Source organism: Mercurialis annua, linkage group LG2 (assembly GCF_937616625.2).
Source record: "Mercurialis annua linkage group LG2, ddMerAnnu1.2, whole genome shotgun sequence".
Lineage (NCBI taxonomy): Eukaryota > Viridiplantae > Streptophyta > Magnoliopsida > Malpighiales > Euphorbiaceae > Mercurialis > Mercurialis annua.
Window position 1 is genome coordinate 50876393 of NC_065571.1, and position 16653 is coordinate 50893045.

General features: G+C 39.4%; 3 protein-coding genes across 3 annotated transcripts; 1 reads left to right on the forward strand and 2 right to left on the reverse strand.

The window, feature by feature from the left end:
- Positions 1–5140: 5140 nt before the first annotated feature.
- On the reverse strand, positions 5141–9573 carry LOC126667282 (uncharacterized). Its single transcript, XM_050360253.2, has 4 exons — positions 9491–9573; positions 9215–9371; positions 6716–8856; positions 5141–6528 (listed from the first exon to the last, which is right to left on the reverse strand). Exons 2-4 carry the CDS (start codon positions 9354–9356, stop codon positions 5233–5235), a joined length of 3579 nt encoding a protein of 1192 aa, XP_050216210.1. The 5' UTR covers positions 9357–9371; positions 9491–9573; the 3' UTR covers positions 5141–5232.
- On the reverse strand, positions 9366–11575 carry LOC126668689 (pentatricopeptide repeat-containing protein At5g48910-like). The gene is made up of 3 exons (XM_050361872.1): positions 10016–11575; positions 9491–9553; positions 9366–9371 (listed from the first exon to the last, which is right to left on the reverse strand). Exons 1-3 carry the CDS (start codon positions 11573–11575, stop codon positions 9366–9368), a joined length of 1629 nt encoding a protein of 542 aa, XP_050217829.1.
- A 188-nt stretch (positions 11576–11763) lies between these two features.
- LOC126667283 (uncharacterized) lies at positions 11764–16514 on the forward strand. The gene is made up of 13 exons (XM_050360254.2): positions 11764–12105; positions 12191–12342; positions 12420–12565; positions 12707–12786; positions 12985–13242; positions 13560–13670; positions 13938–14060; positions 14251–14372; positions 14452–14521; positions 15201–15293; positions 15519–15646; positions 15845–15986; positions 16081–16514. Exons 1-13 carry the CDS (start codon positions 11881–11883, stop codon positions 16198–16200), a joined length of 1770 nt encoding a protein of 589 aa, XP_050216211.1. The 5' UTR covers positions 11764–11880; the 3' UTR covers positions 16201–16514.
- Positions 16515–16653: the final 139 nt, after the last annotated feature.

The following is a 16653-nucleotide window of genomic DNA, read 5'->3' on the forward strand; positions in this document are numbered from 1 at the left end:
GGTATGAATGTTTGATTTGTTTTAGTTTCGATGTCTCATGCCATAAGAGATGGACTTACAGAAGGTGCATCTTATAATTAGATTAGATAGCCAGAACAAAGATCGTTTTTTGAAATATGTATAATATTTCAGTGCTACCTATTCAGTCTTATGTTATTGTACCATTTGGTGATAATATGCTTTGGCATCATGATTATATGGCGACTCAAGTGGTTTCATAGCTTCACTTTCTTCTCCGGCAATGTGATTACCCTGTCCTAACAAGGCTCATTTGTTGACTTGGAAGAAATATATTGTAGGGGTGTCAAATTATACACCAATACGGGAAAATTATGGGTTAAAGTTGAAGTTAGACATGTTCTATTTAGGATACAACTTAAATATATCGTGTCGGGGTTGAATTGTGAAGCTGCAATCTAAAACGTATGTCGAATCATGTCAACCTGATTCAACACGCTATCAATAATTATGGGCTATTAATCAGCTATGGCACTCCAACTTAAGGTCCCCTATCACCAAACCCCCTGAACTTTCAAATCGGCCGCTAAACCCCCTAAACTTTACTTAATGATCAACTAAACCCCTTTTAGTCCAAAACCGCCCCAAAAAACCGCTCCAAGCCCCATATTTTCTCAAAAATGCCCAAAATGCCCCTAGAAAAACTAAGCCAACCCAATCCAACCAAGTCTAAAGTCACCCACCCAATTAAATCAAACATAATCCAACCAAATCATTAAATCACCAACCCACCCAAATCCAAACTCACCCACTCAACCAAATCAAAAAAATCCAACCAAAAATTAAATAAATTATTAATTTTTTTTACACATATTAAATAACTTTTTTAATAATAAATTATTAAATCCATCCAATGAAAAATTAAATAAAATATTATTTTCTATATCACATATTAATTTTTTTTTTAATAATAAAAATTTTAATCGGAAAAGACGAACGGGTAAACCGTTCGTCTTCTCCGGCAGTCCACCGGAGTGGACAGCCCCACCCACGAAGGTGGGTCTGTGATGAACAGACCCACCGTCGTGGTGGGTGTGTCACTGAACAGACCCACCACAACGGTGGGTCTGTGAACAGACCCACCATCGTGGTGGGTCTGTTCTTGAATAACAGACCCACCTCGTGGTGGGTCTGTTCCGTTTGGAACAGATCCACCACGAGGTGGATCTGTTCCGTTTGGAACAGACCCACCACGAAGGTGGATCTGTAAACGGAACAGATCCACCATGAAGGTGGATCTGTTCTTGAAGAACAGATCCACCTTCACCTTCGTGGTGGATCTGTTCCAAACAGAACAGACCCACCATGAAGGTGGGTCTGTTCTTGACAGACCCACCGCCGTGGTGGGTCTGTCCATTCCGGTGAACAGACCCACCGGTGGTCTGTTCACCGGATTAATAAATTTTAAATTTAAAAAAAAATCGAATTTTTTTTGTTAGTGGATGGGTAACGGTGGTTGGAAATTGTTGGTGGCGGCGGATAGCGCGTTCCGATGGAGTGGTATTTAATTGGATGCATTGCTCATTTTGGTTTGATTTGGTTGATTAAAAGGGTTATATTTAATTTGGTTGGATAAGTGGTTTTAGCCTTGATTAAATTGGGTGGGTTGGTTTGTTGGTTGAATGAATGGATTATCTTTAATTTGGTTGGATAAGTGATTTTAGGTTTGGTTAGATTGGGGTTGTCAGGTTTGTTTGTATTTTCTTATTGATCTGAAGGGTATTTTGGTCTATTTGGACTAAAAGGGGTTTAGTTGATCATTAAATAAAGTTTAGGGGGTTTAGCGGCCGATTTGAAAGTTCAGGGGGTTTGGTGATAGGGGACCTTAAGTTGGAGTGCCATAGTTGATTAATAGCCATAATTATGCTAAATACGTTGTGTTGCGTTTACTCATATTTGATCTACTTAAATAAATTGATTAAACACCTGTGTTTGTATGATCCATATTCGACCCATTTATAATAAATGAGTCGTGTCGCTATGACTCATAATTGGCTCACCATATTAAACTGACTGGCTCACCATATTAAACTGACTATAGGAATTGACATGCATAACCCATTTTTCGTGATGTGTTGGTGTTGACGCAATTACTAAATGTATTGCACTCGGTTGATTTTAATCATATTATTAGAGTGGATCGGTGCGATATAATAACCTTTTTTATTTTTCATTTTCTAGGAATACTATAATCGGATATATTTCAATTTATAAATAACAGAATTGTCCTTTTGCTAATGGAGAGGGTCGTGCTTCTAAAGTAGAGACAAAATGAGAGAAGATTGCTAGGCTGAACAAACCGACTTGACTTGCACCTTTCTTGTACGTTTAATATATAGCCGGCCATTTAGCACCTGTCAAAATTAAATTTATTCACCAGTTCAATAAATAACAAAATTGATCCTATCATTCATTCATTTACTAATGAACCAAGCCACACTACCAAGTTATGTTGTTCAACTAACCATTACTATAGTCATCAAATTGTACTGTGTCACCAGAAATCTTTACATGAACACACTCCATTCTTAAAATGGTGAAAACGGTTCCGGTCCCTCATTATTATTTCACGATTATAAATTTCGGAGATGAACTTGGAAGCATTGTGACAATCGCTGCAAACTCGCAAATTCTTCACAATTCTGATAGGGCTTCCAGGTGGAGTATTCAGAAGTGCAAAAGCAATAGCCAGTTTTTCGCTGTGTGTGTTCAATGTGTCTTCTTTATCTTCATCATCAGGCTAATAATCACCCACGGACCCTGACTTTAGGGGTACCTTACGCTAAACCAGAAAACATGTTGACTAAGGGCAGCGTTAAACATCATCTGCAGAACCAAGCTCCAACGATCGATATACCGAAATTTCCATCTTGATCAACCCGTCAGCAAAAAACTCTTGGTCGCTACTATCAAGAAGGAATCCTGTCAATGAACGGTAATACTTGTTGGTGTCTTGAAAATTCTTGGTAGAAGAATGAAACCTGTGCACTGACGATTCATCAAACTTCACTTCGATGTCATAAGGGCAGCTTCCGTTTGACAATGGGCCGAGACAAAACACTGTTATAATATTCCCATAAGAGCACTTCGTGTTGTTCAGAACAAACACAACGTCTGATTGTTCTTCTTGGAGAAGCAAACCCCTATCATGCATGTCCACAGAAACTGCAAATTTACGTCCAAAGTTAAATAGTGTGAGAATATCTTGATGCAACTCTTTGCAGTGAGCATAAATGGTTTCGGACGAGCCCTTCACATTGCACTCTGGAATCGGGCATGAACACTCTATAAAAGAGCAGTATTTCTCGTGATCTGTCTTCTCGTCGTAATTGAAGCTTTCTTGGCAACCATATACTCTGTTCTGGCAGTAAACCGTTAAAGACTCCACGACTGCTTCCATTATCCGACAGCGCATCGGTCCGATTGGCAAAGTGCAAGCATGACATTTACCCATCTTTACAGAGCAGGAGTTGCATGTTGCATGTCCATTCTGACACTGAAGAAAAGGAAAAGTTAGAAAATTAAGAATAACCTAAAGTGAATAAATATATAAATGATGTGGGGTCAAACCTGAATAATGGGAGGGCGTAGAGGTTCACAGCATACGGCACAGTCCATGAGTTCAAGATCAAACGAACGGACTCTATTTTCAGGCATTGCTGCGTTGTTTTGAAGATGAAGGCGAAAGTGGATCACTTTAAGTATGAATGATAAGTGTCTTTGTGTGTGTTAGTAAGTAAGCATGATTACATATTTAAAGAAGTTGGATAGATGTCTTTTCATATTCTTCACTTAAGCGGTGTGTTGTTTCCCAAGTGAGTGGATGTCATTAATGACGATTTTGGTTAATGAAAGGGTTCTTCTGAAGCCCCTTAAACAACATTAATGCTGATAAGACAAGTCAGTATGTATAATTAGCGATATTGGGCTGTAAAACATCATTAATAATTACTCTAGCATATTTAATTAATTGCTCTATCATAATTAAAAAAACACTGTCTGAAATTAAAAATTATTTAATTAAAATATGTAGCATTACAACCCATAATAATAATGAAGCAACATCATTTAATAATTATTCAATTTTTCCTCATGCAATGCAAGCCTACACTGCATCCTGCAACTGCACAAGCAGCACAAAAACCAAACTTCATGTTCCTGGTTGACCTCTCCAAGTCTGCACACTTGACCTCCATGTCCTTGATCTGGCCCTTCAGTATGTCTATCTCCATAAAAAGTAGACCGCTTTCCTCAAACAAGATTCCATTTTCATCGCGATACATCTCAATGGACTCCTTCAATCCCTGATTTTCGTCTATGTACATTTCATGGGACTCCTTCAATCCCTGGAACTCGTCCTTTTTAGCAGCAAGCAAACTTTTGGCCTCCTCCAGTTCAACAGTCATGACATGGAGGTCAAGTTTCAAGTTTCGGACCACCGACATTTGGTAAGGCATGTCATTCTCTAGCCAGGCAAAAAAATTACACTGATTCTGGACAAATTTAGTTCGAAAAAATAAAAGGCGAAGTAAGGTCAAAAAATTAATGTAAATTACTTACAGTTTGAATTTTTTTGTAAAGCACATGAATTACTTACAGTTCGCTTTGAACAAGCGTAAAATCTTCGAGTGGGGTTCCTATCCGTTGAAGAAATGTCTAGGCGACATGGGATTCCGCAATCGCAAACCACTTGTGCAGCTACTCCTTCCATTTTTGGTTGTAATTTTTGAGTTGAGTTGTAAGCGTTAAACACTGGATGAGTGGGGCTGGATGAGTTGTAGGCGGATATTTATGGGCCACACTGTGGGCCAAGGATGATTGGGTTGTTTTTCATAGGGGCTAGGTCTGTTATAATAATGAAATATTAGGGTCCATGATTGATCATATAAGAAAACAAAAGGGTCCATGATTGATTATTGCTAATACATGGAGGGCCGTAGGAGATATTATACTTTCACTCAAGCGTATGACAATAAAAGACAACCATAATCTGGCACAATTAAAGACAATCATAAACGAACTTCATTTACACAAATAAAAACCATTCAGAATAACATTTCCAACCATTTACATTTGCACATACACCACCGTACGCTTCTAAACACAACAAAGTTGGGGCATCTAGTAAAATATATCCATGTGTTGCCCAAAACAAAAAACGTTCCTTAACAAAAAGCACATGGTACAAAATATACATCCATCTGTTTTGTTGCACTACTTGTTCGTTGTTCGTTTCCTCAAACAGTCCCTGTATCGCGAAGGGACTTCTCGACCAGCAGGCCTCTTTCCTTTTCTCTTAGCAGCTCGAGCAGCTTGTGTAGAAGTGTCATGACTGGGTTCCCCTGCACCTTGCTGTTCAACCGAGGCTTGTTCTGTTGCAGAATAGGCTCCACTTAGGTGTACGCCAGACTCTCCTGTTGGGGCCTGCTCTCCAGTTCCAAACTCCCCACCTGGAACCTCCCCTGCATCTGGTGCTTCTCCCCCTGTTTCATCCCCTGCAGCTCTTGCTTCTGGCTGAGTGTCACCCCCACATGCAGCTTGGTCATTGTCCTTTTTGCACGTCCGTTTGTTGTGGCCAAATCGGTTACATTCACTGCATTTAACCTTCTGAAGCCCCTTACGTCCTAACTTTGCCCTCTTTGCATGGGCCTCCTGTACAGTCTGTTCATGTTGCTGCTCTAGCTCTTCCGCTTCCTTTCGTCTTACCGTCGATTTTCTACCCCGCTTCTTTGTTTGCACAGGCGAGGGAGGAACTATGATATGGAATGGATTTGGATCGGTTTCCCACATATCAGCCCCATTCAAAGGGTTGATAACATAGCTGTACACTTTTTGGTAGGTGGCTTTTGTGTAGCAGTCGTCCACATAGTTCTCTGGGACCTCATTGTTCTCATAAATACAGGGGCATGCGTGAACGCATGGAATCCCAGTGAGGTCCCAACGCCTACATGTGCAAGTCCTTTCATCCAAATTTACCACGAACTGACCTCCGGGACCTATAACTTGCACTTGAGGACTGCCGGCAGGGTGTGCGGTGTAATTCCAACCCTCTTCAATTATCTTGTCCAGTTTTTTCCTAATTTTAGGGCACAACCGCGAATTAATCTTGCTCCCAAAAATCTGTTTGTCATGGATCCGCCTCATCAGCTGAGTCCTAATCATTTCAAACATCGTCAAGATAGGTCTCGTCCTCGAAGTCAGTACATATTTATTGAAGGCCTCCGCTAAATTGTTCAGCAATATGTCACACTTGACTTGCGGCCTGAAATGTGCCCTGGACCAATGCTCCCTAGATCTCTCCTCAATCCAGTTGTAGCCCGCCGTATGAGTATTCTCCAAAACTTTCATGGCAGCATTCAATTTGGATGTGTAGGTTGCAATCCCAATGTTCCATATAAGCGGCTTTAAATGTTGCAAGTGGAAGGTGGTTCTGAAATTTGCCCACAGATGCCTCCAGCAATACCTGTGCTCTGAATGTGGAAAAAGCGCGTCCAGTGCATGTATGAGGCCCTGTAGAAGCACAAGTTAAAGACATTAACAAATGATCAACTGTGGACCCTAACGTTTAACAGATGATCAACTGTGGACCCTAACGTTTACTAAATGATCAACTATGGACCTTACTCATAAAAATGCACAACTATGGAAAGCAATTACCAGCTTATATAATGAATGTTCTGTTATGGAAAGCAATTACCTTCTGTTTGTCTGACATGAAGGTTGTCCTGTTGCCCAGATGCAAATCAGCCTTCAATAGCTCCAAAAACCACGTCCAGTTTTCAGTATTCTCAACCTTCACCCATGCCATAGCCAGAGGATACATGCAATCATTGGGGTCAATCCCAGTTGCAGATAGCAACTGACCCCCATACTTCCCCTTCAACCAGCAACCGTCCAGACAAACGATCTGCCTCAGCCCATTCCGGAAGGCATTCTTCATTCCAGCCAAGCACATGTACATACCCGCAAACTTTCCTCGAGGCTCTTTAAAATCCACTGTGCTCCCCGGATTGGTTCGAAGGACCTCCCTTCGGTAGTCATACAACTTAGCATACTGCCCATCCTCATCCCCCTCCAATTTTCTTACAGCCCTGAGTCGTGCTCTTCGTGCCGTCTGCACACTGATCTTCTGCTTCAGCTCCCGTGCAATCTTAGCAACAAACTGCTCAGGGTTGTAATCTGGATTGGCCCTAAACTCCTCCAAGAAACTCTCAGCCAGATAGGCACTGGTCATGTGGAAATTCGATCTTCTCTTCGGGCAAGTGTGTACCAAGTTCAGGGTCTTCACTAGGAATGTTTCATCATCCGGATCTGACATGTTTTGCTTGGATGCAAATATTTCAAACCGACACTTAGGTACATTGTCACTCTTGTCAAAGCACTTAGCCCTGACACGGGTCTTCTCGTTGACAGGAAAATGCAGTTGATACCTGTGTTTGATGCCCCACTGCCTACATGCTTTCTTGAATTGCTCTCTGTTCACGAATTGCAATCCATTCTTGAAGGTTGGATTTTCCATCTCTTTCTCCTCGTTGAACATCCTGAACTTCACCCGACCGTCACCGTCAGACTCGGAAGCCGTGTTGTTATCATCTGAAGCAATGTAGTCCGAGTCTACCTCCTCCTCCTGGTCGTCAGCTTCTGGATGTATAGTTCTATCAACGCCCCCCGGGCGAAATTCTGCCTGACTCTCTCCCCTTGGTCTCCCACCAGATCTCTGTGAAGATCCAACATCTACATCATCCTCATGTTGGGCATCTGGTCCCTCTTCAAAATATTGGCCCGTCGATCTAAGCTCCGTTATCAAATCGTCATCGTCGTCCCATATGTCGTAGTCTGGGTCGACGATGTAATCTTCGACATTTAGCTCGACGTCGTCAAGAGTTGGCTTCTCACCCTCATTCTTCCCCCTTTGACCGGAGTGTTCCTCTGCTTGAACCTCATTTTGGTCATCGTCATCAAACAGCCCCTCCATGCCCTCTAGCTCCTCAGCCATATCATCAAATAGACCCTGTGCCATCCTCTCTAGAGTTGAAGGGGGACAATCTGGCCCCCCTTCTGGCACCTCCCCCTCTTCAGTAACCTCTTCCAATCTGGCCTCAGACTCTTTCTCTGTCCCAACCACTTCTTCATGTTCATTTAAATTTAAACCCTCTGCCAGCCCCTCCTGCGCCTCATCCAGCCCCTCCTGAACCTCATCCAGCCCCTCCTGAACCTCATCCAGCCCCTCTTGCACCACATCTACAACTGCAGCCTGCACACCCTCTTCCAGCCCCGCTACTGCATCCTCCGGCTCTAATGCATCTATAACTGGTGCCTGCACATTGTTGCCGTGCCACTCAATCAACAAAACCCCCTCAATTTCTGGTAAAATCACAGGTGGCCCCTGATCTTGAACTGGTATATTCACCTCTACCCCTGGCCCAGCCTCCGGGTCCACAAGCTCCTCAATAACAACAGTACTAGGGGGGAGAGGAGGAGGCTCCAAGTCAAGCTTAATCTTTTCATGTAACTCTTTAATGTCCTTGACAGAATACTCCCTTACGTATACCTCAACAGACCCTGCCTTTAATCCTGTCACAGCCATTTCCCTGAAATCTTGTTCATGGTTTATCGCCTTTATCCCATCCCGGTATTCGATTCCCTTCGGACACCAATGGTAATCAACAATGGCTTTTCCGCCGTATAGCCTCCTACACCATGTGTCAAGGTTGGACATTTCAATCTCACCAATATGGTATATCCTTCTTTGAACTTCCCCACCATAATAGGCCAAGTCACCAAGATCCCCATGGTGATGTAAATTAATCTGGAATAATTTGCCCCCTCCTGGTGAAACTGCAAAAAGAGAAAATAACCAATGCATTCATTTCTAAAGCAAACCAACAAACCGCACAATTGGATACGCCCACCAACATAACAACGACAATAAATTCTCTATATCCTAAACAACCAACACAGCAACAATATTTAATTTTAAACAGGAACAGACCAACAATAAACTATTCATAAAACCAACACACCACAATAAAGTATTCACAAAGCCAACACAAAATCCAAATTTTCACCAAAAGCAAGCATATAAAGAAATATTATCACAAATGGACCCACAAAAATCATACTTCATTTTCAGCACACCAGTTCAACATAAGTGGTCCTAGAGGTTATGAGGTCAACATTTACACAAGTTTCGTACCTTCGACTACTTCTTGACTGCTTTCACTATCAGTATCATGGAGTTGTAAAGGGTTATCTCGACTATTTGACCCTTTTTCCCATCTCTTGTCTCTTTCACTTTGCCTTTCCCGCTCCCTTCGCTCTCGTTTTCTTTTCCCCATTTTTTCCCTTTACACCTGCCAACCACAAGGCTGTTAAAGTTATACATTACACGAACCAAATAACATAAACACAAACCCATTTTCAAAAATTCAAAAAAATTTCCATTTTCAAGAAATTATAAAATGTTACATACCCAGTTGCTAAGAAACGAAGAAAACCCAAGAAGACGATCAAGAAACCAAACCCTAACAGGAAACTAAGAAGGCGACGAAGAAACGATCAAGGCGAAGAAGAAACGAAGTAGGTACACGAAAAGAACAGAAAGGACGTTTTTTTTTGGGACAGAAATAAAATCAAATAAACTAAGGGAGAAGAAGAGGGAAAAGTTAAAAATGTTAGAGAGAGAAAGTGATTTTTAACCGAGCGGTAAAAATGATTTTTTTTTTTTTTTTTTTTTTTTGAAAAAAGTCAACCGACACAACCTTACACAGCCTTACACATTCTTACACATGTCTGACATGCATGCAGAGTGGCTTGCAGAGCCGTCAGTGAATATATCGTGCCACGTCATCATTTTGCCAAAATATCGGCGAGAAATGGGCTCAGGGGGTTTACGTGCAGCCGTCACAAAGAATAGGGGGTTTACTGATCGTTTTTTTTTATCAGGGGGTTTAGCGTAAGGTACCCCTAAAGTCAGGGTCCGTGGGTGATTATTAGCCTCATCATCAATATCAAGTAAAACCTCTGATGTAATTTGAACATACCCAGCCTGCTTCATCTTCCTTCCCATCTCATCTACCATTTCATATATTTCTTTGTTCTGCTCATGAGATTTATCTCCAACCACAAACTCGTAAATCTCATTGCCTAGCTCGATCATAGTGCTTCCGGGGATTTTCTTCATTCCTTTCTTGTCCATCAACTCTCTAATCTTCATCTTCTTTTCCCAATTGAACATTTTGGCATATATTTGAGAAAGTAATACATAGTTCGACTCATGCATAGGCTCATTTCTAATAAGCTCTCTAGTTATTGTTTCACCAAGCTTGAGTTTTCCGTGAGCACGACACCCGTTAATCAGCGTCCGACAGACAACCGCATTTGGCTCAATGGGCATTTTCCGAACAAATTCCAACGCCTCATTTACAAGCCCTGCCCTGCATAACATATCTACCATGCATCCATAATGCTCAATTTTAGGTTCAATACTAAAATTCTTTGTCATCAAATCAAAATACATTCTCCCCTTATCAACTAAACCCGAATGACTGCAAGCAGAGAGCAACCCGATAAACGCAACATCATCTGGCACCACCCCACTTTCTATCATCTCCTCAAACAATCCAACAGCTTCTAAACCACGACCGTGCATTGCGAAGCCAACGATCACGGAAGTCCAAGAAATAATGCTTCTCTCTTTCATATTCCTAAACAAATTAATAGCTTTATCAACTTCACCACACTTGGCAAACATATCAACCAATGCATTACAAAGCTCAACACTTTTTTGAACTCTCTCCATCTCAATATACAACTCTACCCACTTCCCTAACTCAAGAGCACCTAAATTACTACAAGCAGACAAAACAGCAACCATAGTAACCTCATCAGGCCGACAACCCCCTTCGACCTGCATCTCCCTAAACAATCCAATCGCGTCACTGCACATCCCCAAACGAGCATACCCACCAATCATCGCGCTCCACGACACACAATCTCTCTCACACATTTCATCAAACACCTTACGTGCAAATTCAACCCCATCAACCCCACAGCAATACACCCGCACCAGAGTATTCTTCACATGTCTATCATGATCAAGCCCAACTTTCAACACCAACCCATGAACAGACTTCCCTAAACTCAAGCACCCAACACCCGCACAAGCCTTAAGAACAAAAGGGTACGTGAATTTATTAGGTACAACATTAAATTCAAGCATAAGCTTATACATAGACACAGCTTTAACCTTGGAAAAATTACTCTGAGCATAAGCTCGAATAAATGTATTAAACAAAAATGTATCGTACAACCGGGTGTCGGAATCCGGCGAGAATATAAATGAAGAAGCATATTCAGTTGACTGGAGATCAGATGAAGCTGAAGTGAACCGAGTTAGAACTAATGGGTTGTTGGTCAGACCTAATTTAATGATTTGAGTTTGGATTTGAGTGAGTTTTGAAAAATTATTACAGTCATTGAGAAACACCAAACATTTTTGTTCTGCTTCTCTTGTATAATTATTACTCACTGTTACAGTTCGGACCAGCTTTTGCATTTCAAACGTAGAATTTCCTAGTGATGTGATTAACTAATAACAGTATTAACGGCTTCCCAGGATTAAGACAAACGACATCGTTTTGACAAGTGATTAGATTCTGATCCAACGGCTAGATATTAATCGACGTCAACAAATAAAGTATATATTCAAATACGTATCCACGTGGTGGGAAATTATAGAGCCACGTCAAATCAGTTTCGTCTTCTTCATTAATAAAGCTCACAGTTTTCTGTTCTCTGTATGTGATCTGATGCTGGTCGGTAATAAACTTAACAAAACGTCGCCGTTGTTATAGAAATAGAATGAGAAGAATCACCTCGATTTCTTCAATAATAATAAAATTAGGGTTTACGAAACCAAGAGTCCGATTTTACTCTCATGTTCCGTTAGGTCCATTGACACGCTACAAGAATTTGGTTGATGAAGGGCAGTTAAAGCATGATCCTTATCAAGAAAAAGTTGCATTTGAATTGGAAAAATTGCTGGGTAGATTGCAACAATATGAGAAAGATATGGAGGAGTATCATGTATTAATTTTGGATGTTTTTTATTTTAATTTAATATATGATGTACATTATGTACTTTGGTTAAATTTATGTAAATTTGGTGCAGGTGAAGCTTGCAAATTGGGAGAAAAATAGAGAGGATGAGAGGATGAAGCTTTTAATGGAAGAAGCTGAGCAGAAGCAGAAAGGAGGAGGGGATACTATGTGGACTTCATTCAAAAACCAAAGGAATAAACTTATTGAAAGATGGATGTTTAGGTATCTTTGATTATTTGTTATTGTCTTGAATTTTGTTTTTCTTTTTATTAATGGATTTTGGTTTCTTGAGTGATTAGGAAAAAGCCTTTAAATATGGAGGCTGGAGTAGGTAGATGGGTTTCATATTTAAATAGAGAAAGGAAATTGGACTCTGCTGTCGGTCGTCGTCCAATAGCTCCTCCAGCCCCGAAAGGACTTTACATATATGGCAATGTTGGGAGTGGTATGTTGCTAATCATATTTTGCCTCGGAATTATTGTTTGAGATTTTAAAGTGTTTGTCTTTAGATGTTTCTGCACTGTTAATTGGCATTTAGATATGTTCATTTGATCATATGCGTAAAATAGTAGCATGTGTATTGCAGGGAAGACTATGCTGATGGATATGTTTTATGCTGCCACTGAAGGCATTGTTAAACATCGACGAAGATACCACTTTCATGAGGTCAATCACTTATTTTCCCTCTTCATGCTGTGAAATTCATGGCAGGTGACAGAATACTGTATTGAAATATGAATGATATATTATTATTGTTAGTGTGATGCTATTATTGGTAATGGAAGCATAGTTACATGCTGTTTATTTACTTTCTATTTGAATGCGATTTGTGGAAGTGAGAATTAAAGTTTATGTTCCTTGTAGGCTATGCTGACTATAAATGAACGTATGCATAAGATATGGAAGAATCAAGTGGAGGAACAGTCTTTTCGGCCAAGTGCATCTAGCTGGATTATGAGTCTTCCATTTGATTCAAAAGTCAAGGAATGGCTAGCTGCAGAAGAAAAGTATAAGCGAGAAGTGCAGATGAAAAACATCCTTCCTGCTGTAGCAGATAAGTTTCTCGTAGACCGGCAAGCAGGTCAAAAGGGGGCTAGTATTCTTTGCTTTGATGAGATACAGGTACAAATAAATGCATCTTAAAAGGTCTATTTGTAGTTTGTCGTCAGTCGCAACACCTGATTCTGTTATCTTGCGTAATTTGTTTATTCCTCGGAAATCTTATCCTAGAAGTAGAAATTATATCAACCCAAACATGGTGTGCCACTGGTTGTTGATTGTTTTGCATATTCTCTTATCTTCTGTCTCTAATCTGTAGCAATAATTGCATGCTGGGAAGAGTTAGAAGTCATCATTACCTGCTAGCACTTGTTATGCAAAAGATAATAGATTTTGCAACTCATTTCAAATGACTTCAATTTTGTGATTGTATATTACAGACAGTTGATGTATTTGCTATTGTGGCCTTATCTGGAATTCTGAGCAGATTGTTGACTAATGGGACAGTTATTGTGGCCACGAGTAATCGAGCACCAGATGAGTTAAATCAGGTTGGTGGTTTGTGCTGCTAACTACTTAGCATCTTCTCAACCATTGATTTATTTACCACAAATTAGTCCCTCAACTTCCATTATCCGGGGAAATTACCAATGAAGATATATGTAGCTTAATCTGGCCTTTTAATAAAGTTTTGGATTAGAAACGCTTTTGGCGGGAACTCCATTGGCATTTACTTGCATATCAAAACAAGTACATTTTGGGTATGAAATTTGATGCTCAGCAAGTCTTCTTTTAATCTACATTTGTTGCAACTGTAGGATGGTATGCAGAGAGAGATCTTCCTGAAATTTGTCTCGAAATTGGAAGACCACTGTGAGATTGTTCTGATTGGAAGTGAGATTGATTATCGTCGCTTTATAGCTCAAAAATCTAAAACCCGGGTGAGATGCTAAGCAGCTTTACTCGGTTCCTTAGATATTCATGCATCATCTGCCTTGTCAAAGTAATGAATTGCCATAATTGGTTTTCAAACTTTCCAAAGTTAACGATAGAGTGGCATTGTGCAATCTCTCTCTTTATTTTGTGAATTTGTAACTAAATGGGTGCTTGAACTTATAACTGTATATGCAGGTTCACTATTACTGGCCATTGGAAAGTACTGCTGTGAAGGAGTTTGAGAAAATGTGGTATCATGTCACAGACCAGATTGGACAAGAAATCACCTCTGCTGCTATCCCAGTTATGTTTGGAAGGTACTTTTTAAACATTGTTGTTTATTTCTTATTAATTACATAATTGTTACTCAGTTTCAAAAAAAAAATCTGGAATTAGAAAGTTGGAGGTTCCTGAAAGCTGTAATGGTGTCGCAAAGTTCGGATTTGAGCATCTATGTGGACAGCCGGTATAGTACTCTTTCCATGAGTTTTATTATATTTTCTTCTGTTTTCTTTTTATCTCAATATGTGAGCAATGTGTTTAATTGTTTTAAAGTTATGCATGCTCATTAAAGATTGTCTTTATAATTTACCAAGCAAGTTTTTACTTTTGCCTTTTGAATAGACTTCTTGATATCCTGCAGGGACGAAGCCAGAAATTATTATAAAGGGGGCAAATTTTTATAGATTATAAATCTAGAATGACATCATGTATAATTATAAAAGTAAGGTGGGCAATACATGAATAAAAAATAATTAAATGTATAAGTTTATACTAGTTCGTATCTTTAGTAATAAGAAAAAAACAATTAAAGGTGGTAAATTGACCACCTAAAATAGAGAGTAGCTTCGCCCCTGATAGCATGTGAATTTTGTCTGAGAAAATATGATAGTAGCTTTATAATCCCAGTATCAAAGACTAAAATAAATCTAATTTCTCTAATAAAATTTGGACTTGAACATAAACTTTATCCTTGAAAAAAATATCTAGTTCCTCTTCTTCTATCAGCACTGTCATTTGAAATAAGATTACTATATGTTTCATCTTTTCTCTGTCAGTGGATGATTTATTCTGTTTATGTTTCATCTTTTCTCTGTCAGTGGATGATTTATTCCGTTGACTTGCATGTTTCTGATCAAATGCAGCTCGGTGCAGCAGATTATATTGCAGTTGCGAAAAATTATCACACTGTCTTCATATCTGAAATACCAATGATGAATATGGAAATCCGAGACAAGGTAAAAACTGTTTCCTTTTAAGCCATCTGAAGGAGGATACTGAATATGATGCCAAAATTTTATTCACACTGACCTCCGTCCCGTACATGCCTTCCCTTTCGATGATGTCGATCCACCCTGTTTTTCTTTAAACTTCAGATTGTCGAATTGTTTTCCTAGCTAAGACTGAAAATACTATATTTTATCCTTATTTTAACAATTATGTTTTTTTTTTTCACTTTTCAGGCACGTAGATTTATCACCCTCATAGATGAGTTATACAATCATCATTGCTGCCTATATTGTTCTGCAGCTTCTTCCATTGATGATCTATTTCAAGGAACTGAAGAGGGTAAACTCTTTGACTTAGAAAGGTATTAAAATCTAAAACAGATGGTCTTGATTAATCCAAATAGTTTATGATATCCAATCCTATCAGTCGTACGTAATTGAACATCCGAGTTTGCTAGTTTCTTTTTCTCTATTTAACTTGCATATGTCTACAATTATGTTAATCATTTTGAATAACAAGGTTTGTTATAATTTTGCTTGTTTACATTTTGGTGGCCCAGTTTTCAATTTGAAACAGAAATCGAAGGTGGAAAACTCCGCAGAGACGTTTTAGCAGAAGGAAGTGTGAGTTCTGGAGGTGCACCAACTGGCATAGTTTCCATGCTCTCAGGGCAAGAAGAAATGTTTGCATTCCGCCGAGCAGTAAGTCATGTTCCTGAATCCCGATCATGACTACTTAATTTACTACCCATTATTAGGATCCAAATTTTGTTAACAAACAAAAATGTCTCTGTAGGTTTCACGCTTGATCGAAATGCAGACGCCTTTATACCTCGAAGGAGTTAAACTACTTCATCCTTATTATCAAAGCGACCATCAAGGGTTGTCGTCTTTACAATCTCAAGCACTACTGTGAGCTGAACTCCAGCTCTAATCTTAAACTTGTACCGCAAGGTAACTATAAATCTGTATCCGAACTTAACAGTTCAGTTTCAGTATCACAGGCAGAGACAGGCTCATCAAAAGCTTGACTAAAAATGGGGAAGATGCGTCATCAAAGGCTATACATGTTACTCTTTTTCTTCATTTGTTTAATCAAAGCCAATAATAATTCTTACATTATTTATCATTGCAGTCAAATTGGGCAACTCCCAATTGAAAAAGTAATATTTATTTATTGTAAAGGAATTGCCTTTTCTATAGCTCATGACGAATCATACAAATTTTTTATTCCCTAAATCTCTAACAACAAATTCAAATCTTGTGGATGATTATCATGGTAATCTATTTGTTTTTATTATCTTAACATATTCCTTAAATTAACTAACAATTTAAATTTAAAAATAAATTCCAATTTTGGTAACGAGGT